This window comes from Acinonyx jubatus, chromosome B2 (genome assembly GCF_027475565.1).
Source record: "Acinonyx jubatus isolate Ajub_Pintada_27869175 chromosome B2, VMU_Ajub_asm_v1.0, whole genome shotgun sequence".
Lineage (NCBI taxonomy): Eukaryota > Metazoa > Chordata > Mammalia > Carnivora > Felidae > Acinonyx > Acinonyx jubatus.
Genome location: NC_069385.1, coordinates 131,604,692 through 131,629,515, shown reverse-complemented (window position 1 = coordinate 131,629,515; position 24,824 = coordinate 131,604,692). Strand labels below are relative to the sequence as shown.

Here is a 24,824-nt window from a genome sequence, read left to right as displayed (position 1 = left end):
CCCAGCCCTAGCACACGTCCTCCCGTCCCAGCTCGGCCTGGCCCAGCCAGCCGGGTCCCACGTCCCTCCAGCTCTAGTTCCACGGAGGCGCGCGAGTAGCGAGGCTGCAGGGGCCAGAAACCGTGCTCATTTCTAAGAGACTACAGCGCCCCCCGCCGGAATCTCGAAGAGCTACAGGCGCGTCTTCCCCTTCTCTCTTGGACTTGATGAAAGAATTCGGTTTTCACCAACCTATTTCGACGGTGTGGAAAAAGCCGGGAAAGTGAAGTGGAAACACTAGGAGTTAAAAAAAAAAACACGCCTTAATTTAAATTCTTTTAAATTCTCGCAAGGAAAAACAAAAAAGCACCCACAAACGTGTTGAGCAAGGTTCTAAGGCAGGTCCGAGAAAGTTTTAAATCCACAGTCGGCGCCGGGATGGGAGTCCCGCAGTCCAGGGACGCCCCAAATGCCTAGGCGACACGGGGACTCCTTGAGAGACACCAACCACACCAGTACCGCCCAGGCTGGGTGGGTGCAGGGCCACTGAGGCCGTCCGCCAGGGATGGAGGGAGCCTTGGTACCGGGACAAGTCTTCACTCCCCAGCGCGGAGCTGACCCTTTACACACTTTGGCCTGACGTGTCCTAGACGATGTGAAGCCGGTTCTTTCTTTGTTCATCTTAGTCCCCGCGACGACAGCAGGAGGGGATAACCGAGCCTGTCCCGGGAGTTCCAGGCCCCAGCCCTGGATCCTCAGACCTCAGACCTCGCGGCTGCCGGAGTGGGGCCGGCACGGTCGCGGAGGAGTGCGCGGCCCGAGGCTAAGCTCCTCACCCGGGCCTCCCTCCCGACCAGGTGTGGTTCCTGACGGAGTGGTGAGCTCCTCGGGAGCCCCAAATCCTGTGGCTTCTTTTAAATCTCCCTTCTAATTAGAAGCAGCGGTGGAATCACTTGAGTGATTTTATCTGTCATGGGAAAGCAAACCCCAAGCCCAAACCTCAGCTGCCCATCCCAGAACCACCAACGCCCCCGTTCTCCCTTTAAAAAGTTATTAGTGGAAAAGATAAAGAGCTGGGAAGCCATAGAGGAGTGGGGGAGGGGCTCACCTTAAATAGAAGTGTAAGTGTATGAGTGTGCAAGTGTGTGTGTGCGTGTGTCTGCGGTGGGAGGAGACTAGACCTAGAAGCCAGAAATGAAACAATCGCGAACGTTTTCACCTACTGAGAAACACTTTGATCTGGGATCGGACGCTTGAAGCAGCCCTGGGGCTCGCTGATTCGGATCCGCGAGGGCCGGGGGTGTCCTGAACCTCGTGGGCCGGTGAGGAGGCCCGGACCGGGGTCTGGCCCTACAGCTTGCAGCCAGGTGCGCGGGACCTATCCGGTCGGGCCCAATCTCCGGGCCTTGCTCTCTTCTTCCACCCCACCCCCACCCCCCCCCCTTCCCGGATCCTTCCCCCCTCGGGGTGGAGACTCTCCTAGCCCCAAAGTTCCGAGGGGGGAGGAGAGTCGACGGAAGAGCGCGTAGATGCCCCCATTGCTTGAGTGTGAAAACACACCCACTCACGCTCGCATCGCGCCCTGCACACCCCAGCAGGCAGTCTGCCTCGGTTCCCCGGTCAGGCACTGACCGGGAAAGCGGGTTGGGGCTGTTGGGAAAAGCAGGAGCTGATGGCGAGATTGCCGCGGCTATAAATCCATCACTTCCCAGGTCAGCTCTACGAGGCGCTGGGACTAGAGCTGGCGGGGTGAATTCCTGGGCTAGCGCGCATGCGTCGGCAGGTAGCAACCCAGCTCTTTATGACCAGGTGAGATGTTGGTGAGCAGGTAAAAAAGGAGGATTTGCCTAAGCGATTCCAGGGAGCGGGCCCGGCCGAGCCCTCCAGCCCATGCCCGGCGGGGACCCGTCGCCAGGAGCGCCGAGCCGCGATGTCCATACTTGCCAAAATGGGGGACTGGCAGGTACGGGGGTTTGCCTTGGCTGGGGTTGAAGTGGGCGGGGGTGGAGCGGGGGAGGGGGCCGGCAGGGGGGGAGGCAGAGAGGAAGAGCCTTGGCCCAGGGCAGGGAGAGTCGTAAGTGAGGCGCGCCTGGCAGCGCCCAGGAGTGTTCCCAGGAGAGAAAGAGGGCAGAAAAAAACACGCGCTGCCGGCGGCCCGGAGCTGGGGAAAGTCCGGCGCACGCTCCACAGGTGGCCCCGGGGGGTCACTTGTGGTTTGCGCTAGAGCTTTTCATGCCCCCCCCCCCCAGCAGAAACAAGGGTGGATGACTAATTCGGGAGGGGGAAGGGCGCCGGGCGGGGGTTGCAGTGCGTGGTAAGGAAGGTTCCCGGCTTGGTCCGCCCTCCGTTCTTGCCCTAGACCCCAGGGCTACGCATGTGGTGGGGTTCTGGTGCACCTGTCTTCCTGCCTCCCAAGTTTGGGGGACCTAGTGGGGGGTGGAGAATGCAGAGGGGTCCGGATGGACGGGTCGCGCCGGCGAGAATGTTCTTTGGGGAAATACTTAAGAGTTTGCACAAAGTTCAGCCTCTCAGTCGGAGTCGTGAAGCCCGTTTGCGCCGCTTGGGCTACGGATTGGGGTGACTGGAGGAGGAGTGGATGGTGGGGGATAAGGCAGGTCCAAAATTCTTCCAAACGAACGCCTGCCAAACTCGGCCCTACTAGGCCGCCCGTATTACAAGGCCAACTGGGCCCTGGACCTTGGGGTCCCTGAGCTCCGGACCCGACCTAGGCCACAGGAGCATTCTTGTAGCTCTCGGCTTCTAACTTCCAGACATTTCCCCTACGGAAACCCGGGCAGCTCTGGCCAGGTTGGTGAGGGTAGCAGCCTCTCTCCTCTGTGGCCAATTTCATAATGGGAGCTGCGGGGCCCTCTCCCCCCCAACCCCCAACCCCCAACCCGGGGCCCAGAGAGGCCTGGTTAGGGCGAGATTCTGGGTGCCTAGAAGCCTGTAGGGCAATTCGAACAGAACGCCCTGAACTTCCAGAGAAAAGTCGAGGTCCTGCTCTTTCTGGGGCGAGTTCCTTTTCTTGTTTCAGATTTGTGCCATGAGAAGTAAAGGTCAGAGAAGTCCCACCTTTACTACATTCCCTGGAGTTGGGGAAAGGAATTCGTCTTGCAATTTTTATTTCTTTCCTTGTATTTATAATTTTTATTAACACTGAGCTTTTTTCTGCCTCTCCCCCCAAGTTAAACCTCACTGAAATGCAATTTCAGCCCCAACGTTAGACTGACTTTGGGGTTTAAGGGTGCAAACACCCACACCAAACACAAACGTTAGAAAGCCACACCTTTTTCTCCCTTGCCCCCGTGGGCCTCAGGACCCTACTTCGTTCTCTTCTCTGGAGGGTGTAGACTCTGGGAAGTCTTTGGCTGAGGGCTTTGCAGGTTTCTCCGCAAGCAAGCCGAGTGGACTTCACAGCAGAACGCCTCGGGTCTGAGAAAATGCCAGTAGCACAGCCTTGGTGGAGGTCCGAGCTTCCAAAGGGCCTCAGGTTCCGAAGCGGTGAGATCCTGGCCTCAAGAAGAGAGTGAGCCCTGGGCCTAGCTCCTGCGGGCTCACAGTTTGGCAAGAGGTGGGAAGCCTGCCTCTAGGGTGGGGCCCATGGATTTGGGGCCTGGAGGGGTTGGAACCTTCAGGCTTGGCCTGTTGGGCTCTTGGGTCCCACTGGGTGGTGACAACCAGAGAAAATAGCCATTCAGGCCCCTTGCTGTCTCTTTGTTCCTTGGGTGTCTCCGTCTCACACTGGTACTCATTTTTCCCTCCAAGGCCCTCTCCACGCCCCCACTCCAGGCCTGGACCCCCGACCTCTATCCCCAGGCCTGGCGCTACTATCCCGGGGCGCTGGTGAGGACGGAGCATTGACATGCAATGAAGCGACTTGTCGTGGTAATGACGTTCACACAAACGCGGCTCGGCTGGCTCCAGGGGCTCCTGGGGCGCGGGCCTGGGCCTTTCTTCAACGCCCGTAACTCGGGCGGTGGCGCTGAGACCGCAGGCCCCAATCTGCACCTCAAAGGCACCCTCGGCGGGAATACAACAACAGTGTAGCAGCCCCCGCGGGTGCGGAGCCACAGATCTGCGGGGCACGGGTCAGCCGGGGTGGGGGTGGGGGGCAGTGGAGAAGATAAAGGGCCTTGAGTGCCTTCCCCAGCCAACAAACTGAAAAAGCGAAACTTGAAGTTCCCTTAAGCACACTGTGGCGACGGCAGAGGGTGTAAAAATCCCATGCTCCCAGGCCTAGGATTTGGCCTACAGATCACGCTGGGCGGCTGCGGCTGCCGTTAGGAAGGTGGAAATGCTCGCGGCGGCCCATCGCCCGACTTCTAGGGACTTCTAGGCCCCGCGTTGCGCGGAGGGCCCCGGGGCAGCCCCTTAGGGTGCGTGGTGCCAGCCCTGGACGGTCACCGTTTCCCCCGGTGGAGCGGACTGTGTACAGCCACAGAACCGTGCTAGGTGGCGGAAAGGAGCGTGGGGAGCGCCCCGGCTGTCCGGGAAATGTCCCGAGCTCTAAATCCCCCTTCAAGCTCAAGTCTTCTTCCCAAGTTTTGGGAGGGGCCTCTGGCCTACTCTGCCTAGCTTGAGGAATTTGCGGGGTCACCCAGAAGGAGAATTGCCCTTTTACAGATTTGGGGGGAAGGGGGTTCTCCCTCTTCTCGTCTCCCTTCCACCTGTTAAGAAACGCTCGAATTGTTAACAGCCTCCGCCCTTCTGTAAGGACACCCCGTGGAAACCCGGGAGGCCTGGAAGTTTGCAAGAAACAGGCCTAGATGGAACCAGAAGTCATTACTAGAGCAATTCGGAGGCAGACCTACTACTGCTTAGTGAGTTTGCAGTATTCAAGAGCGAGAAAGACACGCAAAAACTTTTTCATGGAGGACAGATGAGGAGCTCAGCCAGAGAAATTAATTACTCTGTATTTCAAAGGATTACATCACGTCTTTCTTGTTAGTTTCTCCCTTAAAATAATTTACTAAAACAGAGAGAGAAAATAATAATAATGATAATGATAATGATAATAATAATAATAATAATAATAATAAGCCCCGGTGGGGCGAGCAGGTCCCTGTGTGGAGCCGGAGAGCCCAGACTGGCCAACCTGGACTCGGGGGTGGCCCCGGGGCCTCCGGGTTCCGCGTCAGCCGGGCACTGCGCCGCGAGCGCGCCCGCTTTAGTAACATCACCAAATCATGAAGGAACTCTCCCTGCTTTAATTAAAAAGGGGGATCTTGGGAAAACTGGAGCAGATTAGCACAGCGAAGAGTTGGTTCCCAGCGATTTATTTTGATGCATGAATGACACGGCGCACACATGTCGGTATATCGGCTCAACTCCAGAAGCGACTGTGAGACTCCATAGGAGTTCTGTATTTTGTCCACATCGCACCTAGGAAACCCTTAGCCCAAACACCACGTTGAATTATCAGTCAGCTCTAGCTTCATACAAACGAGAGGAAAATCATTTAACCCCTGGAGCTGTCAACTAACCTCTTCAGGGTACAATTTTTATTTTACACGCGGCAATTAAAGGATCGCAAACCCCAGCCGAGCCACTGGAGCCGTTTGGCAAAATCTTCAACTTGGGGGGGGGGGGGAGCGCAAAGCCAATAAAACTCCCAAGGCGCTGGGGCCCGAGGTGGAGGCTGCCGCGAGCGGAGGCGATCTCTTGTTGGGCAAAAATCCTGGAGTGACTTTGCCGGTCTTGGTTTGGTGATTATATTTAATTGCGAAAGGGATAATAATTTCTAATAAAATTGGACGGGGCCGAAAGGACCGCGCGGTTAGCGGTGGTAGGGGTGAGGGGGAGGTGCTGAAAGCTGGGCCCCAGGCGCAGCCGCTCGGACCCTGCACAGTGCAGGTTTTTTGTTGTTGTTGTTGTTGCGGAGGGCATCTCCCTGCAGGAGGAGACGGAGAGGAAGGGGAGTGGGGTGGAATGGGGCAGCGGCGGGGGCTGGGGGTGACTGGGGCAGGGGCGCGCGGCTGGTCTCCGGGGAGATTCCGTCCGCTCACAGGCAGGCGTGCGCTCTAGGAGCAAGTTCGCGGCTTGGAGAGGCCTTTATACCTGGGTCGGAGCGGCCGGCCGCAGATTGCGGTGCTGGCGAGCAATTGGACTATTGTTGATATGCTAATGAGGCGATTAGGCTGTTGGTAAAGAGCTGGAAAAGGGAAAAGTTTCTACCATTAGAGGGAGATCTCCGAGCGCACACGGGAGCTCTTTCCCTTCTCGCCTCCTCCTCCTCACCCTCCTCCTCCTCGCCCTCCTCCTCCTCCTTTTTGCCCTCCTCCTCCTCCTCGCCCTCCTCCTCCTCCTCGCCCTCCTCCTCCTCGCCCTCCTCCTCCTCCTCGCCCTCCTCCTCCTCCTCCTGCGCTCACCGCCGGCAGCCGGCACTTTGCGCTTACCCAGAGAGTAGCTCCACTTGGGTGCAAGGCGGAGAAGGGGGCAAATCCGTTCACGCCGATCCATGAAAATGCTTTGGAAACTGACGGATAATATCAAGTACGAGGACTGCGAGGTAAGCGCGGCGCCGGGTATCTTTGCGGCCGCAGGCTCGGAGCGCTACCTTCCCGCTCCTCCTCCTCTCCTCGCAGCCAGCTGCGAAATGCGGGTGGGACAAACTTTCCCCAGCGCGGCGCCCGCCTCTCCGATTCGCCCGAAGAACGCAAGGGAGAAGCTGGAGAGGAAGGATGTGGACGCTGCCTTCTTTCATTTCCTTCCTTCGAAGCTCGTGTCCCACTTTACCCCCCCCCTTTTTTTTTCTGACCAGTTTTGGGTCTGGCTAAGAGTGGAGCGAAGACACGAGCTTGGGTTTTTGAAGCAGTTGCTGGCAATTAGGCACGCGTCTGTGCACCCGGCGTGTGTCTCCAGCGAGATCCTGGGGGCTCGAGTCACCAGGAAGAGAAAGGGAAGAGAAAACCCCTTTTCCTCTTTAACTTCCTCTCCGATCTTTAATATTCCTTACTTTATTCATTTTTTTACGTCCTCCCTATCTTCCCCCTCCCCCCCCCCTTTCTAAAAAGGCTCCTTTCTGTTTGGAGAAGGGGCCCGCACACTTCTCCCTGAGCTGGGTTGCACCTCCCGGTTATGGGGTTCAGTCTGGAAGCACTCCTCTCCCACGTTGCTTCGGGGCTCGCTCCAGGTATCTCTGTTACTGAAGAAGTTGTAAGCAGCTTCTCCCTCTGTGGGACACTCGGAGAGCATCCCTGGGGTGGCGGTGGGGAGGCTGAGCGGTGCGGAGCCGGCCGGCCGCGGGGTCCTCCAGCTGCGGCCCCTGCAGCCGCCCGGCGCTCGGCTGCGTGACCGTGGGAATCCTGGCGGGGCTGCACGGGGCCTCTGGTGCGGGGAGCCCGCGGGGCCGATAGAGCGCGCCTCATTGGAGCCCGTTTTACAAGCCAGGGTCTCCGGAGCTCGGCTTCTTGCGGCAGCCGGGGAAGCCCCAGCACCGCCGCTCCGCCCGCGGGAGGCGCTGGGAACCCGCCTGGCTGCGGCGGCTGTGAACTCCTTCGCAACCCCCGCTGAAATACGCGGAGGGGTCACGGGAGGGGGAGGAGGGCCGCGGCCGATGATTACCTAAATAGGTGGTAGTCCCTGCCTTTGCTGTGTTTTGTATTCTCTTTTCTTTTCTGCTCTTTTCTTTCTCTTTGACATTTGGAGCTGGAAATGTCTGGCGCAGAGGTCTGTGCGGGCGCAGCAGCGTGGGTCTTGTCTTCACTTGAAATCAGAACCCGGGTTGAGGTGAACGATGTGTCACCCGTTCCCTTCCCCCTCTCCTTTCCGTCGGCTATTTTAAATCTTTCTCCTTTCCCGGGCCCTCCCTTCACCCCACGGGGCACGAGGTGACATCCCACGGGGACCGGCGCTTCTCTGGGGGCTCCTGCCGTGCGCGGTGCCGGGCTCAGCGACCCCAGGGCAGACCAGCCGCTTTGTTTTCAGGCCTGGGGTGGGGGGTGGGGGTGGCTCTGCGAACTGGTCCGAGTGCAACTGAGCCCCTCAGTCGAGAGCGAATTGTCCCCGCCAGGGCTGCGAGCCCGAGGCTCCGGCATTTCACCCTCGCGGAGGCCGAGCCCTAGGCGGGCGGGGTCCGAACCTCTGCGCGGCGCTGGGCGCCTGCGACACTCAGGTGGGAGGCGAAGAACTTGCTCCCTCTGAGAGGGATCCTGTGGGGGCGCGTGTGAATGTGTGTAAGCGAGGCCAAAAAGAGAGAGAGGAGAACAGAGTGAGGGCTGTTTCAACAACTTTGCGGTGGGCGAGCGCCGGAGCAGGGATTTCGGGTTTCCGAGCCGGCTCGGGGCTGTCTAATTATGTCGGGGCTCTGCAGGGACACGCAGGAGGCGAGGTGCCGCTTGTTCTGACAACCCAGCGGGAGGACTGGCAGCGGCGGCAGCCGGGCCGCGCTGGGAGAGAGCGAGCCGTGTCATCCGGGCGGGGGTGGGGGTGGGGGGGGGGCGTCGGGCGGGAGTGGCCCAGCCAGTCGGACGGGTTTGCGCCGGGAGCCGGCAGCCGGTGCCAGCGGCGCCCGGGCTGGGCCGCCTAGCGTCTCTGCGCGCCCCGGGCCGCGTCCCGGCTCCCCCGCCCCGAGCCCCTGCCCCGGAGAGACGAGGGCGGGGCGGCAGCTGCCGCAGAGCGGAGCGGCCCGGGCCGTCCGAGGGGAGCTCGAGCGGCGGCCGAGGCGAGGGCCGGTGGTGGAGCGGGCCGGCCGGTCCCGGGCGGGGCGCCGGGCCATGGAGCAGCGGCGCGGCGGCGGGCGGCCGAACCCCGAGTCCCAGGCCCGGCTGCGGAGCGGAGGAGCCCGCGGCCGGAGAGGGCCGGGCAGCACCTCCCGTGCCGAGAGCCCGATGAATGCCCGGACGCGGTCCCCGGCAGCTCCGGCCCGCGACGCGCGGCCCCCACGGTATCCCGAGGTCTGCCCCAGCCTTTTAGGTCTGATTGTCCTCGCTCGCTTCCTCTCCCCCACCCCCTCGCTCCCTCCCCCTCCCCCGCGGCCTCCCCCTCCGTGCGCTCCGGCTCGGCCCCCTCCCCCTCCTTCCCTCCCTCCCTCCCTCCTCCCGGGCTCTCCCTCCTTTCCTCCCTCCCCTCTCCCCACTCCGGGCTCCCCTCTCTCACCCACACTTTCTTTCTCACACACGCACGCAGACACATTCTCCCTCTCTGCGCTCTCTCCCTCGGTTTCCCTCTCTCCCTCTTTCTCTTTCACTTTTGCATGCCCTGCAACCTTTTAAAATGTTGCCCCTTCCCTGTGATTCGCCAGACGCCGCGCCGCGGCCCCCCGCGCGCTCGCCCGCTCCCTCTCTCGCCCGCTTTTTGTCTCTCGCGCTCCCTCTCCCCACCTCCGATTTGCTACACTGAGGCTCCCGTCAATGGACTGCATTGAGAGCCGGCTCCGGCGCGAGTTGCCTCTCCGCTTCACGCTCGATTTCCAGGCATTCTTCCCTTATTAAGTATTCGTGTAATATTAATAGTCATGAATATCTGCTATTAGGAGGCTCCAGGAACGCTGCCCAGCGCGGTTATTAGAAGCTCAAGCGAAGCCGCCGCTAAGAAAAGAGGGGAGACACGGATTAAGGAACACGCACATACACACAGACACACACACACTTTTTTTTTTCTTTTTCCTCTTTTGGGTTTTTTTTTTTTTTTTTTTTTCATTTTTTAAGGAACTTTGAATCCTAACCGCTCGCGGCAGGATAGAGACCGTGGGCTCGACCAGCTGAAGGCGCCGCTCCAATCGGTGGTTCAAGTTCGGATGGACCAGAGCGGGGCTCCAGCGCTCGCGGGAGCGTCTGCGCCGTGACCGGAGTCCTGGGTGGCGCGGGGCTCTCGGCGCCTTTTGTGTGGGGCGCGCTCGGGCGGCGGGGCAGCCGGGCTCTCCAGGCTTGCTTGTTTTTTTCCACCCTGACTCGTTACCCCAGACTCTTCGCAGATGTTAGTTCACAGTTTTTCAGCTATGGTGAGTCCCATCCCCACCCCCATCCCTGTTTTCCTTAGGAATTCTGTTCTGGAAACCGGGTGCGGCGGGGCTGCCCGCAACCTCGGGTTTCGCGCCCAGGTTTCCTTCAGGGCACCCCCCCCACCTTTCCATTTGCATTTCTGTCTTTCCTCCTTTCTCTCGCTTTTTCCATTCTTAAATCGAATGCACTACCCCCTCCCCCCTGCTCGACCTCTCTCGGCGCGCAGTCCTACCTCGCCGCTACTTCCCCAGGCGTGTTCCTCACCACGTTCATCGTTATTTCCTCGCGTATTCACTTGTTCCCGAGGTGTTCTCAACCTTTGGTGCTTAATCCATCTGCAGGAAGAACGCGGCCCGGTGTGCTCCCTACCCTCGGAGCCCGGGGCTCAACCTCCGAGGGTTCGCACTCCCTGGAATCAACTCTGTTCGCCTGTTTTGCAAGCGAATTGCAATACAGGGACATAAAGTCAGGCGTGTCTTCTGCCCTTTGGGGCTGGGGTGCAAGGGGCGGGAGCCTCCGCCCCGGGGTACACCTCTCTCTTTTAAGCCCAACAAGGCTGAATCTTTCTATTTTAAACCTTGACTTGACGTCCCCGTTTCCCCCATCCGTATCCTAAAATCGACCCTGTCGAGAAAAAGGCTCCCAACTGAGGAAGCGGAAAAGACAGACCCCCACCCTGCAGTTAAAACCTTCTTTAAGCTGGTAATTTAAACGTGTGCTTTCGTTGCAGCCCCTGTATGCGATGTTTCTATTTAAATAGTCATGAAATGGTAATGGTCTTTGAACGTGTGTGATTTTTTTTTTCCTCCAAATAAATGAACAGGGTGTAAACAATAACGCAGTGGCAGGCAGGTTCAAATCCGGGGGAAAAAGGAAAGGCCGCTTCTGCTGTTTAATATTTAGCAGGAATTTTCATTTTGCTTAAGGGAGGTTTCACGCTGCAGCTAAACGGAGTGTATTCTGGGAGGCCTTTTTCTGTCTCCCCCCCCCCCCCCCTCACTTTCAAAGAAACGCCTAAGCAGAGCCTCTTATGCCCACACATTTGCACCATCTAATTCCCTGCGTTTTGGAAAGAGCCCGCCTCACTTCTGGGGTATTTTCCGAAATGAACAAGTTGGAGCCCATTTCTCTCGGCGGCCTGCCGGTGGGAGTGAGCGGTTCCCCACGCAGTCTTGCGGAGTGGATTTAGAGTGGACAGCTGTAACTCGACGCCTGATTTCTCGTTCTTTCCCCTTCCCCTCTCTCTCCCTCTTGCAGGACCGTCACGACGGCACCAGCAACGGGACGGCACGGTTGCCCCAGCTGGGCACTGTAGGTCAATCTCCCTACACGAGCGCCCCGCCGCTGTCCCACACCCCCAATGCCGACTTCCAGCCCCCCTACTTCCCCCCGCCCTACCAGCCTATCTACCCCCAGTCGCAAGATCCTTACTCCCACGTCAACGACCCCTACAGCCTGAACCCCCTGCACGCCCAGCCGCAGCCGCAGCACCCGGGCTGGCCCGGCCAGAGGCAGAGCCAGGAGTCTGGGCTCCTGCACACGCACCGGGGGCTGCCCCACCAGCTTTCGGGCCTGGATCCTCGCAGGGACTACCGGCGGCACGAAGACCTCCTGCACGGCCCACACGGGCTTAGCTCAGGACTCGGAGACCTCCCGATCCACTCCTTACCTCACGCCATCGAGGACGTCCCGGTAAGAGGCCGCGCGGGGGGCGCGAGAGGGGACCGCAGCCCCTGCTCACCCACCCCCAGAGAAGATAATCGGGACGTGCGGCGGGTGGGCCTGAGGTTCCCGCGATGGCGTTTACTTTTCCAAAATTTCATATTATTTTTTGGGGGCGGATGCTTTGAGAACCCACGGCAACGACCGAATTAAAAAAATAAAAAAAAAGTAGTTGAGAGTTCTATAGCCTAGAACAAAGGTTCCTGGAGCTCCTGCAAACAATGCCTGCGTTACCATTTCCACCAACACAGAAATAAATCAGACGAATGTCACCATTAACAATATCTGCCCCTCTCCACGACAGTAAACTGTTTCGATTGGGAGAGGATCTAATTCCACCGCTGCGTCTGGCGTGGGGATTTCTGTCTGTCCTGAAAAAGACGTTAAATCCGACCAGAAGAGCTCATTAAATGCCCCGGCAGTTTAACATAAAGTGTAAACGACACCCTAAGAAAATCATTTTTGCCGGGTTTTATAAGCACTGGTGATAACTAAAAGTTATGTGTGTACCCTACCCTGATTAAAGAATAGTAAGTAGCAAATCGGAGCAGGAGACATTAAAATGCAGCCTCCTTCTCCTCCTAGGGGTGCTAAGTGCTGACCTCATAAATCATTAGCTGGGTTCCCAACGCCTATCAGAACCTGCTACACCCCATATTAAATGTTTTGAGACTACTGGGCAATACGTTATTTGAGTTCTGATTCAGTTATCGATAAATGCAGTTTAAAATGATTTCTGAATAAGCATGATATTAGCACATTTACTATTTACAATGTAAACCTATTGATAATTTGAAAGTACTTTCTGAAATTAAATTTAAACCAGCATCTCTGTTTCAATTCTACGTATTTATGGTTTCCTCACAACCTTCCTGAAATGGAATTAGAATGAGCCAATAATTTTATTAAAGCTGTAAAGGCTCTGTTAATGCTACTTTTCTTTGGAGAGGAAATGTATCTGGATGTGATTTTTACTAAAATGCTATTTCAAATTAGTGCATCAAATATTGCAGCAATATGTCCGTTGACAGTTTAATGATTACTGCATTAGATTGCAAAGAAAATGGTCAGATGAACTTACCTGCTTGCTTGGTGAATTTAAAACATTATTTAAGTTACATAGGAAAATAGAAAATTTATTACAGCTCTCACTTGGCCCAGTTAATCACTGAAATTTGTTGGTTATGTTGAGCAGCCTTGCATGGAAAGCAACAAAGTAGGCACTTGATCCACTGTGGGATTTAGTAAGCATGGTGTGCGTTTGTCTGTGCTCATAAATGTTTTTGGAGACTGATACTAAACGGTACATTTCTTGGGAAGTAAAATGAGAGAAGCAATAGTTGAGAAAAGCGCAATTAAAAAACCAACCTGGAAGTTATGATCATTTTAGTTCCCCTTCCCAAAGAGCCTCTGAATCCTTTTCCTAGCCTGCTCTGTGGAAATATTTGAATTGCAAAATGCATTGCAACCTTTTGGAATTACTGTGAATTAGGATTGCTCTCCTTTGCAGAAATTCCAAAGTGGCTGGTGTGAATTCTTAGCACCTGTATAGTCACTCTTTGTGGTGAAATTAGTCAGTAGGAGAAATTAACCAAAAGATCATATAAAAGCAAGGAAACTCAGTTGCAGCTCTTCCCCCCACCCTCCCCCACCTATTAAGAAAAAAATTCTTTCAAAGGAATTTGGGTCAGGAAAAGGGTTGTTTTCAATTTTCCCATTGCTGCAACAGTTAACCTTTAATAAGAATGACTGCTAAATATTTAAGAAAATCAAATTGATGGTGAAAATTATTTAATCATTAATATCTCAGTGGGGTTTTAAACTTAACAGTCTTCCCTGTATGGACAAGGTCTAGAAATAACACAAATAAAAGTATTATGCCACACTACATTTACTTTATGGGTTGAGGGTGCGTGCATAAAGGGATCATATTTCCCCATATAGTTAAAACACAAGAACTGCAGCAGTAGTCATTTCTGAACATTTCTCAATTTAATTATACTTAAATCCAGAAGCACTTTAGGCAAGTTACAAATGAGAGCATTGAGTATAATAAAACCTGTAATAAAGCAACTTAGTACCATCCACCCGGAATCATTGCGATCAGGCACAATTAACAGGAGCATAAATCCAAGACAGAATGGAAAATGTTCGAATCAGTATTATTGTTGGACAAAGACTAGAGAAGGAAGTAATAGTTTTTTAAATGGTAATGCCTGTGTTTGGTAACGATTGCGAAATCTTGTATCTCAGCAGCCCTGGTGCTAATTTGTAAACACAGCCAGACATTATATTGCCTGTCAGTTTCTGCATTAGAAAACATGATTTCATTTTACTTTCTAATCACGTTTTGACTCTAGCACACACGTATACCCATCCATCTGTAAAAAAAAAAAAAAAAGAGAGAGAGAGAGAGAGAGAGAAGAAAAAAATAAGAAAAAAACCCAACAAATCTGCTGCTGGACAACAGGGGGGAAAAAACCGCAAAGGTTTTGTTTTTTGTATTTTTTTTTTAAACCATTTTCATATTCCTTTCTGATACCCGGTTTAGGCAGTAGTCTTCTTTAAAAAATTATTTTTAGTGTTCCATAAGTGAAAGTGTGTATATGCATTTGCTTTTTATCACACTACCTAAAACGTTTAAAATGCTCCCTTGTTACTCCCGCCTCTGTCATTTCTATTGTGTTTCTCTGGCTTTTGCTGCCGGAACACTCGAATCGCTAAGGTCCGAAGCCGCTGAGGCGCCAAAATAAAGCCAGGTGTATTTTTAAAGGTTGAACTGACTTTGTGAGAAAGATTAGGTGCTCCAAAACTTGGTTTCATTTCCAAAGAAAGTTTTATTCCCCACCCCCACCTCCTTCAAACATGGATTATTTGCTGGGGGAGGAGAAATGGGCCGTGGGTGTGCAGTGAAACCTCTTGAGTTGCAAAGCCTCAAATTCCAATAAGCCAAGATGAGATGTTTATATATAAATGTCACTATTTGGGAGGGGGAAATTTTGATTCTAACCCTTCCCCTCCCCCCATGTTGCATGGAATATTCATTTCCTTTTGTTTTGATTATACACTTACATCCATGTGTATCCTTTTGTTGCAGCATGTAGAAGACCCGGGTATTAACATCCCAGATCAAACTGTAATTAAGAAAGGTAAGCCATTTCCTTCTACATTCCAGGCATGTCCTTACAGGCATAGTGCTATTTAAACGAACTTGCAGAGCTGTATTTATTTTTTTCAAATAGGATTTCCTAAAGGCTCAGAATTAGCAAATAGATGGGCTTGGAACAGCAATGCTTAAGTGATCGGCTCTCAGTATGTTAGTAATGGCAACAGGCTAGCCTTGTTCATGATTTGACCATTTAATTTAGTTTAATGATACATGGACAAACACATGAAATGTGTAAGAGTTGAACTGATTTGGAAGTGGCATCTCAGTTTTCAAATGGTTTAATAGTTTAGTTCATCTGTTGTGTGCGTGGCTATGAGTGTTAAGAAGGGGTGTAATGCTAAAACGGTGCAAATAATTCAACGTTAACAGAAGGGCAGTTGTGTCTTTGGTAACACTCCTTAGCAGAGGAAGAAGAAACTTTCATGTTCTTCAATTTAATTTCTCATTAGCTGTTTAAGGAGTTTTAAACTTTGTGAATTAGGTTAACAAAAATTTGGCTTTTGGTTAAAATTAGCATCTTGAAAATGTCGGGATTATTAGCATAATTGTTCAGAGCAGAAATTGTTTTTAAAAAGTGTCAAGTGACTTGGATGGATTTGTAATTTGTATTGTGTTTAGTGAGTAGAAATAAAGTTTACTGGATTAAATGCTATTCACAGCAGCTTTTTTTGTTGTTGTTATGGTGGCAATGTTACATTTCAGGATTCTAGGCACCACCAGAGGACGATGCTATATAAAACTGTTCTCATTTCTAACCCCAATCAGTATATTGTTAGCCAGTTTAAAGTTTCATTTTTTGCATCTGTGAAGTCTTTGTCACGTCAAATTAGATGTGCAAGGGATAAATCTTAAGAGATGCTCTTTCCAAGTCGACATGATAATTGGCTCTTTTATTAGTAATCTCTCAAGAGTTCGTTTAACTCCTATTGTCTCTATTAGCCTCCCCAGAGCTATTAATGTCATAAGTGATCTATCCAAAACCTAGAGCCCCCTACCTCCCCATACGTCTAGAATATCCCCATTAAAGAGGGAGGAGTACTGTGAATAGAATGTGTGCATATTATTATATATGTCTCCTTGTGGAATTTTAAAATACAAATGCATACTGTACTTAAATGGTTGTGAATGCATCTGAACTCTATTTGTGTTGAGAAATGGAACATGGTAGTACACTTTCTGCTGGCCTTGGCTTTTTTCTCTAACTATGGTGGGGCCGACCATGAAGAGCTTATGATTTGAACCAGCAAGAATATATCCTCTCCCCTTCCCAATGAGTACTCTTAAGCAGACAAGGGCATTAACGATTTGCTGGACAACAGGGCATACTGCTAATATCCTATGGTAGGCCTATTTATCCTTTTTTTTCTCCCAGTTCAAAATGGGGCTTTGGGATGGATTTCCACAACTCGGGTCTTTTTCACAACTAAACCTAGGAAAGGGCTTATTCCTCAAAAGGATGGGTGGGGCACGTGTGGTGTGTGACAAGCCTCCCAGCTTCCCAGCTTGGTGCCTTAACTGCAATGCTCACTTACAGGCCGCTTCAGCCACCTAAACTCTCTGCTGATTTTAATTATAGGTCTCTGAAGCAATCTCTTCCCAACACTAAGCCCCCCCCCCCCCCACAAAAACTCCAAAGTACACACAGCTTGCTCTCGGGTGTGCAAACGTAATCCCCTCCCCTGCACCCTGACCCTATGCTCCAGCACCTCAACTGGGGCCACTGTCCTCGGATGAGAGCCCAGGGGGTCACAATGTCACTACCATTTGTAGACAGCACCCTTGCGGCTAACAGGAAAGGGTTCAGCCGGAAGCTCAGGCCTGGCTGGTGGCGCGAGGTGGGGGCGCCTGCCGGCCACCGGGTGAGGTGCGCCGAGGGCCAGAGGCTCGATCCCCGGGAGTGGCGAACACCAGGGAATTGGAGAGAAGAGGGGATTTTCCGGGCTGGCAGGAAACGGGGGGGTTGCAGTGCAAGCCCGGGCGAGCGCCGGGGTCGGGAAGGACTTGGGAGTGACCCTCGACGCCCACACGCAGCTTCCCCGTCTATCTCTGCAGGCCCCGTGTCCCTGTCCAAATCCAACAGCAACGCCGTCTCCGCCATCCCCATAAACAAGGACAACCTCTTCGGCGGCGTCGTGAACCCCAACGAAGTCTTCTGTTCAGTTCCGGGTCGCCTCTCGCTCCTCAGCTCCACCTCGAAGTACAAGGTCACGGTGGCGGAAGTACAGCGGCGCCTCTCACCGCCCGAGTGTCTCAACGCTTCGCTGCTGGGCGGAGTGCTGCGGAGGTGAGGCCCGGCTCCGCCCAGCCCGCCCCGCCTCGCGGCCGCGGGAAACACTGCGCCTGCGCGGGGGCGACGACGCAAACGGGCCTCGCGCCACGGCCCTCCCTTCGCGGGAAAAGAAAGGGGCGGGGAGAAGAGCGCCAAACCCGGTGGGTGGGAGCTGGGGGCGGGACGAGGCGGCGCGCGCTTGCGCCCTTCGCAGGCTTCCCGCGCGCTCGGCGTTCTGGCGCGCTCCCGGGTCCGCCGCCGCAGCGCGCTCCCCGCGCCCTCCGCCCCCAACCCAACTCCCCGCGCGCACGCGCAGCTCTTTGCACCGCGCGTTCAGTCCCGGCTGCTGCAGCGGCGGGGCGCCGTGCAGCCACCTTTTTACTCTCGCGAACACCTTGCAAACCCTGGAAAACTTCCTCTCAGGCGCCTTACTTTGCCTTACCTCCGTGTAGGGTCTCCGACGGAAATCCACCGCCCTTGAATAGATAGGGTTTTTAAGTGGAAGACGGTGGCTTTCTCTTGAGTCCGCCGCCCTTCCTGCCCCCTCCGCTCCCCCCCTCTGTCACTGTCACCTCTGGCCAGACGGCGACTCCCCGTGCCTAAGGCACACGCATTAGTGGTTCCCGTGTACTGCGGCCGCGATGTGCTCCAGGCAGTGTGCAAGATACGGTTACGTGCATCATTCTGTGTAGTCGTTGCCCACGAGTGCGTGTTACGTACGTGGCTAGGGATACACATCTCACCCCTGTGAGGCCGGAATGATTCGTTTCGTAGATAAGATTTTATAAGGGTCTGCAAGGTGAAGCACCTTCCCTTAGGGCAGATTTCTCCCTCCCTTGAGCTGCATCCTCCTAGGGTTCCACCCAACTTTGTGAGTGGTGGGTGTTGGGTGGAAGTTTCCCACATGATCTTTTTCTTTTTTTTCTTTTTAAATAAGGAAGTAGACCAAGAACTTCACTGTTTTGCCATTTATTCATTTGTGTATCTATGGACCCACAGGCCCACTCTGATGGGTATATCCCATGCAAAACCTTACAAAGCCGTTTTTGGAAGGTTTTAACATCAGTTTTTCTAATCTTTTCTTTCTCCTCCAGTCATTTTGCTTCCCTTTGTAATCTTTCACTGACAGAGATCTGAATCCGCCCTCTGCTTTTTCCTCCCCTTCCCCCATCCCCAATATTGGAGACTGTTTACCTAGGGGAGTATAATCTAATCCACACAATTAAAGAGCACTTGAGTAGGGAATAAAATCTGAAATTAATTAATTTGCTGTTTTATTTAAACAATTTATCTTAACCACTTTCTGATTATGGGAGTCTATTTAGACATCTATTTAGAACCACCCCCAATGTCGCTGAAATCAGTGAAATTTTTAAAGGCTGATCTCAGCTTTTGACATTTCCAGTTAGGCTGGTGACATGGCATGTAAACAGTTGGTGAAATGAATTTCCCACCGGGGCTAAAGCCAGAGCAAGAAACGTGAGAGTGATAACTTTGGTTACTCTGAACAACCTAACAGCAGTCCTTGCAAAGACAATTTAAAGACCCCACTGGGATTTGTGTGATTGTAACAACAGGGAAAATATACAGCAATCAGTTGAACTCAAGAATACCTCAAACCCTAGCGATGAGAGTTGTGTTTGTTTGTTTGTTTGTGGTTCTTCTTTAGAGATTTGGGAAATAAACCCTTCTAACCTGCCACGGTTGCTACAATCATAACTGCACGCGGGGGTGCTTCACAGTCAAGCATTTGTCTTCTATGATCTTTCTGTACCATTCCTTCCTAGATTTCCCTCCCTTAAGTATCTCAAGGCCACGATTCTTGACTGTGAAAAGCACATTTTAGGAAGTTTTCAAAATGAAAATAATGTGATGTAGAGCAACCCAGTGTTTTCTCAATCCCTTTCTTGCATATATTTGTGAAACAGGGCGAAGTCTAAAAATGGAGGAAGATCTTTAAGAGAAAAACTGGACAAAATAGGATTAAATCTGCCAGCAGGGAGACGTAAAGCTGCCAATGTCACTCTGCTCACATCACTAGTGGAGGGTAAGCGAGTCCACTTGCTAACAAGAAGGGAACTGTCTTGTGGGAAAATGGATAATACTTAGTGGCCATTTGGTTGTGTTTTGTGTCAACTGGGCAGTTTCGTTTTTTCCAGAGGCTGTAATGGAAGTGAACGGAATCCTTGCATGTCGAAAAACTATTTGCATATACTCCTGTCCTCCTTTTTTCTTTCCCTCTGCCACAAAATTCCACCTCCGTAGCTCAATATGGACCTAAACAATGTGAAAATTTAAGAACTGCATATATCCCAAGTTCCTGTCTCCTTCAGAGAGCTCAGCAGTAAATCACTTAAGCTATTCTGACATCTGCGTTTGAGAAATGCGTGACCATTACTTCCTGAATTAATTTGGGAATCTTTGACCTGCATCCTGATTTAAGACCGTCCTGAAAGCTCAGGGTTATATGCCCTTTCAGGTTTTTGTTTTCCAAACATATGCTCCCTTATCTCTTATTTAATTGTGCTTCTCTAGTGGAGGGGAAGAAAAGTGAGCAATTTTAGATTTTGAATTGTTTGGCTAGGAAAGAAAGAAGAAATGGAAGCATTGCAGAAAGTTTCTCATGGCAGTTTTTAACACACACACACACACACACACACACACACACACTTCCAAACCCTTCAAAACAAAAGTTACTCCTGTTCTCACTCCATGCTATAGATACCCTGTCACCAGAACCCACTTACATTCCTGCTTCCTCTAGATTCCTGTTAACTTTTCCTGATACTGAATTGGCTTAAGTTTAGATGCGCTGGGAATGAATGTGTAAGCTTTCTTGTGTTTTCCTATGCGTTAGGTTGAAGATGTTTTATGCCCATAGGAAAAAAAAAGACACATTACCAGGTAGATTTCAAAACTGCCATTTCTATTTCAAGAAGGCATTTTGTCTTATTTACATCTTGCACTTGAGGAGATACGTTACAATTGGACGTGAGCTCCAGCTTATAAATAACTAAAAAAAAAGTTTAAACCCGTAAATTTGAGAAAGAATCCTATGAAGCATTTGTTAATGGCGTTGAGGACGATACTATAATTGTTAAATAAGCGAGTGTTCAGTGCCAGAAACTCAACTACAGTAGCATTACGTTAAAAATAACATCAGTACATAAGAGAACCCACTATCCATACCCCCCCGCCCCCCCCCCCCCCCCCCCCGAGAATTACATGCAAAGGAAATGATAGCAGTGGCAGTAGTGGATTCGGGTATAGTGTGAGCAGTGTGAGCGAGTGTATGGGCTTGGGGGTTGAGTCCTGTAGCAGGGAGGCAGTTTCTGGAGAACTGTTATTGTTTGCGATCCGCTCCATTTTATGGAAACGAGCTCTGCAGAGAGGGCTTTGATGCTCTAATTGGCGCATGCGTTCTTCCGGAGCTGGAGCTAATGGCAGGAAGCCCTGCAGTAAAAACCAACTGGTTCAGGAAATTAAAACCAAAGATTCGAAAATCAACAACACAGACAGACTCAGTGGAGTGACCCTCAAATCCTCTTGGTTAATCGGTTTGGATGAACAGATAATTATATGCGATCAAGTTAAAATGTAAACCTTTAGTTCCCTCGAAGAAAAGCTCAGCGAGTAATTATGAATATCATTTATGAATGTGTTGATAGGTGTGAGGTTGGAGTACAAGAAACATTTAAAAAGAGAAGTTGGGAAAATGTCATCAGGGTGGGGGAGGGGACTCGCGGGTGGGGGAGGGGACTTACATTTTCAATCCCTCTTGGCCTTCTAGGCCAAGTGGCCATTTTTTTTTTTTTTCTGATAAATTCATCTGCCAGATACTACAGAGAAGGAAATAAAATTCCTGAAATGAGAAAACAAGTAGTTTGTGTTTTCTTCAACATCTGGATTAAGAAAATAAGGGAGTTGGGAGGAAATTTTGATCTCGGCTCTTTTCAACCTTTTGTCGCACTGCCTCTCCTCTCTCCCCTCTTGCCAGGAGAAGCCGTCCACCTAGCCAGGGACTTTGGGTACGTGTGCGAAACCGAATTTCCTGCCAAAGCAGTAGCTGAATTTCTCAACCGACAACATTCCGATCCCAATGAGCAAGTGACAAGAAAAAACATGCTCCTGGCTACAAAGTAAGGCATTTACCTTACCTCTTCCGGGGTCTCTCTGTGTCTGTTGTCCAGAGAAACAAAAATCGAAATTGTTTCTGGTCTCTCCGGCTTTTCTCCAGCTTCTTTTGTGTGCATCAGCTTTGTTGTTGTAAATAACTGAAATTAACAACATGCTCTTATTAAACCATACCGTTTTAAAGGGGAAGTGTAGGCGGGATTGTCCTGTGTTTCCATCTTAATCCTCTCTTCTGCTCCACCTCATTTTTTAAAAAATGAGTGTGGGGGGGGAGGGGGGTAATGTAGGGATTTGATAGAAGCTCAGTGTGAATTGGTGACTCTGTCTTTTCAGAAAGCCCAGCATCAAGTCCTTAAATGGGGACCAGGCTTGCCTATATCAGTTTTTGTCTCCTATCAGTATGGTCTCTGAGGGCAAGGATTAAGCAATGGTCTGCAAAATGTGCAAGCCAGGAGTCCTAGTTTCAACCTTAATCCCTTATCCCATTTCTTGCCTTTCTTTCTCCTCCCTCCTCAAAAGTGACACACACACACACACACACACACACACACACACACACCCACAAGTCTTAGCCTACAGGCGAGATGTCAAATAGGTTTCAAAATGGCCCAAGTTATATTCCCATCAGTGCTTGGGCTGAATAGGCCCCTCCAGGTGGTGTGTGAAAAGAAAATTACTGTTTTGATATGTTTTCTGGAAATTAAAAGGCCTGTTCGGAAGCCCTTAATTATCAAAGTCTGTGTCACAGGAGGGCATGGAACCAGAGGGCAGAGGCTGGGGCCTCAGGCGGGATAGTTTCTGACCTGAGGGCATCAGCTGGACTTGGAGAAGGTGGCCTAGCAGTGTTCCCCATTCTCCCTCCTCCCCCCCCCCCCCCCGCACCCCCTCCAGGCTGCTGCTGCCTCAGGGAGGCCCCAGCAAGTCCTTCCTTCCCAGATTCAGAGACAGCTTCCAGCATACAGGCCTCATCTGCCTGTATTTCTGACTTTTCGAGACCCTTTTCGAAATGCCAACTTTTTCTCTTCCCTTAGCTTCCTAAGCCCACCCATATTCACAGTTTCCCTAGAGATTTTTCGGGGGCTGAGGGTTGGGGGGTGGGAAAAGAGGTGGAAGGAGAAATTGAAATTGAAGGGTCGATTTCTTCTCAAAAATCAGTCTGAGTTGTCCCCAGGTAACAGGTTTTCTGTGACCTTTTTTTTTTTTTAAGGCAAAATAATCCCAAGAAAAGTTTTGCCTTCCTGTCTGCATCCAACCTGATTTGCAGGTGAATGAGTGGAGGCCATCCCACCAACTGAGGTCTCTCTAGACCTCTAGAGCAGGAAGAGGGTCTGTCTAGTATTTTGAACAGGACAGCTGATGGCTGTGTGCTATTGGCCATTGGCGAGATGCCTGTGTTCCTGACTCCTGCCCGTCTTACTCTCTTTTGTTTCTCTTCTAACGTGTGAAATGTGTTTCTGTGTCTGGGGCATTTGGTATGAGTGAGAAAAGAGGCGGTTAGCAGTTAAGGGTAGCTGAGGGGTGAGAGCGAGAGGAGAGAGAGAGAGAGAGAGAGAGCGAGAGCGAGAGAGACATTTGTGAAGGCAGGAAAGGCATGCATTGACGGAAGGAGCCATGTTTCAGTGGACACTGAGGGGTGACTCGTCTTTCCCCAAGTCTGTCTCTGGGGCCTTGGGTCAGGTCGGGGTTCCCCGGAATCCCCTGGGGGTGACTGCAGGGAGAAGGGTTTTCTCTTTGCTGCTGGTACTGCCCACAGGGGAGCCTCATCTCTCTCTCTCTCTCTCTTTCTCCCTCCCCCACCACTCTCTCTGTCTCTCTGTCTCTCTCTCTTTCTCTGCTTCACTTGTGCTGCAGACAGATATGCAAAGAGTTCACTGACCTGCTGGCTCAGGACCGATCTCCCCTGGGGAACTCACGGCCCAACCCCATCCTGGAGCCCGGCATCCAGAGCTGTTTGACCCACTTCAACCTCATCTCCCACGGCTTCGGCAGCCCAGCGGTGTGCGCCGCGGTCACGGCCCTGCAGAACTATCTCACCGAGGCCCTCAAGGCCATGGACAAAATGTACCTCAGCAACAACCCCAACAGCCACACGGACAACAGCGCCAAAAGCAGTGACAAAGAGGAGAAACACAGAAAGTGAGGCTGTCCTCCCGCCCTGCGTCTCCCCGCCCAGCGAGCCCACCCACTCGGTCGTCTCCCCCCACCTACCACCGCAGGCAGGTGACAGCTTCGGAATCAGCGAACCCCACTGCTGCTACTGCTGTTGCTGCTGCCGCCGCCCGCCACCCACAGCCCTCCAGAGTCCGGGGGCCCTCTCTCTTCCGGCAGCGGGACCGCCCCTGCTGACTCCGCCCCCCCTGCCTCGACTTCCCCTCCTCCCCCCACCAGCACCAACTCCCCCGCCCTTTGCCCTCCTGTGGAGCCTAAGAGAACAGAACAGGCCTCGAAGCCAGCAAAGAAAAGTTCTGTCCAAGTGTGTGAACCTTTTTTAAAAAACAAAAACACAAAACAGAAAAACCAACAGGAACCCAACAGTGACAACCATCACAAAAAAAAAAAAAAGAAAAACATTTTTTTTTTCTAAAAAAAAGAACATAAAAATGAAAAAAAAAAAGATACAAGCTTCATGGGACTGAGTCACCACCTTCCCTTACATACTTCGGTTCAGATTGTAGCCATACTAAAAAAAAAAAAAAAAAAAAAAAAGCCAAAAGGATAATGACATTTTTATCAGTATTGTGAATAAACTTGAACACAAACACAGGAATTTCCATGTCATGTCTTCAGTTGTAGAAGTTTTTCCTCTTCAAGGTAAAGCGACCAACTTGAACTTTCTCTGGCAACACGATTCACAGTTATATAAGGGAATCAGTGTTCACGTCTCTGTATATATTTATTTATGTGTAATTTAATGGGAATTGTAAATATGGTGAGTCTGTTTTAAGCCTCTTTTTTTTTTTTTTTTTTTTAATTTATCTGGTGATCTCGTTTACCTCTTGTTTAGTGGGTTTTGAATCTTCCCTATTAGTTCTTCATGTGGTTCATGGTACTTATTTAGAAATTCAAGGTTTGGGGGATTTTTTTCCCCCCTCTGGGATTCATGAATTTAGCCCTGTTGTAGCATGTTAAAGACGACAAGGAGACAGCTGAACGAAGAAAAAAAAAAAAAGCCAACTAAAATTTTATATATAATTAGTATTACATTTAGCTTTCCATCGAACTGAAAGAAAAAAAGTGATATCGGACCCTGGAAAGAGTTTTAAACTTGAGTGGTTTGATGACCCTTCTATGTATTGTGGGGAGAAAAACAAAAAGTTTATCTTATTCCACTGTCCTCCCTTGAAAGGATCATTCCAGCAATAAATGAGCATTGTCTTTAAACCAAGGGTAAGGGATTCCCCCCCCCCCCACCTCCCTCTCTCTTTCTCTCTCTCTTTTTGTTGAAAGAACTTCAAACATTTGGGACCACCTGGTATTCTGTATTTTCACTGGCCATTTTGGAAGCAGTTCTAGTTGTATTGTATTGACTTGTGCTGGCAGTAGTTTTCATGCCTGTCAATGTATCATAGTCCTTTGTTGCCCAGATAAATAAATATTTGATACGCTT

General features: G+C 51.5%; 1 protein-coding gene and 1 long non-coding RNA gene across 8 annotated transcripts; one reads left to right on the top strand and one right to left on the bottom strand.

Moving 5' to 3' along the window:
• Positions 1 to 1,148: 1,148 nt before the first annotated feature.
• Positions 1,149 to 24,824, top strand: TFAP2A (transcription factor AP-2 alpha). 7 transcript variants are annotated; one of them, XM_053223151.1, is made up of 9 exons: positions 1,149 to 1,346; positions 1,692 to 1,942; positions 11,181 to 11,238; positions 11,378 to 11,615; positions 14,743 to 14,794; positions 16,867 to 17,098; positions 19,012 to 19,130; positions 21,081 to 21,222; positions 23,069 to 24,824. In XM_053223151.1, exons 2-9 carry the CDS (start codon positions 1,870 to 1,872, stop codon positions 23,355 to 23,357), a joined length of 1,203 nt encoding a protein of 400 aa, XP_053079126.1. In that variant the 5' UTR covers positions 1,149 to 1,346; positions 1,692 to 1,869; the 3' UTR covers positions 23,358 to 24,824. The 7 variants fall into 7 exon arrangements, with proteins under 7 accessions (XP_053079126.1, XP_026896075.1, XP_026896074.1 ...); XM_027040274.2 differs by having other exon boundaries at positions 1,150 to 1,346; positions 11,181 to 11,615; XM_053223153.1 differs by lacking the exons at positions 1,149 to 1,346; positions 1,692 to 1,942 and adding an exon at positions 7,045 to 7,114.
• On the bottom strand, positions 20,296 to 23,596 carry LOC128315683 (uncharacterized). The gene is made up of 4 exons (XR_008298714.1): positions 23,426 to 23,596; positions 21,241 to 21,357; positions 20,848 to 20,945; positions 20,296 to 20,536 (listed from the first exon to the last, which is right to left on the bottom strand). It is a non-coding gene; the product is annotated as an uncharacterized LOC128315683 (long non-coding RNA).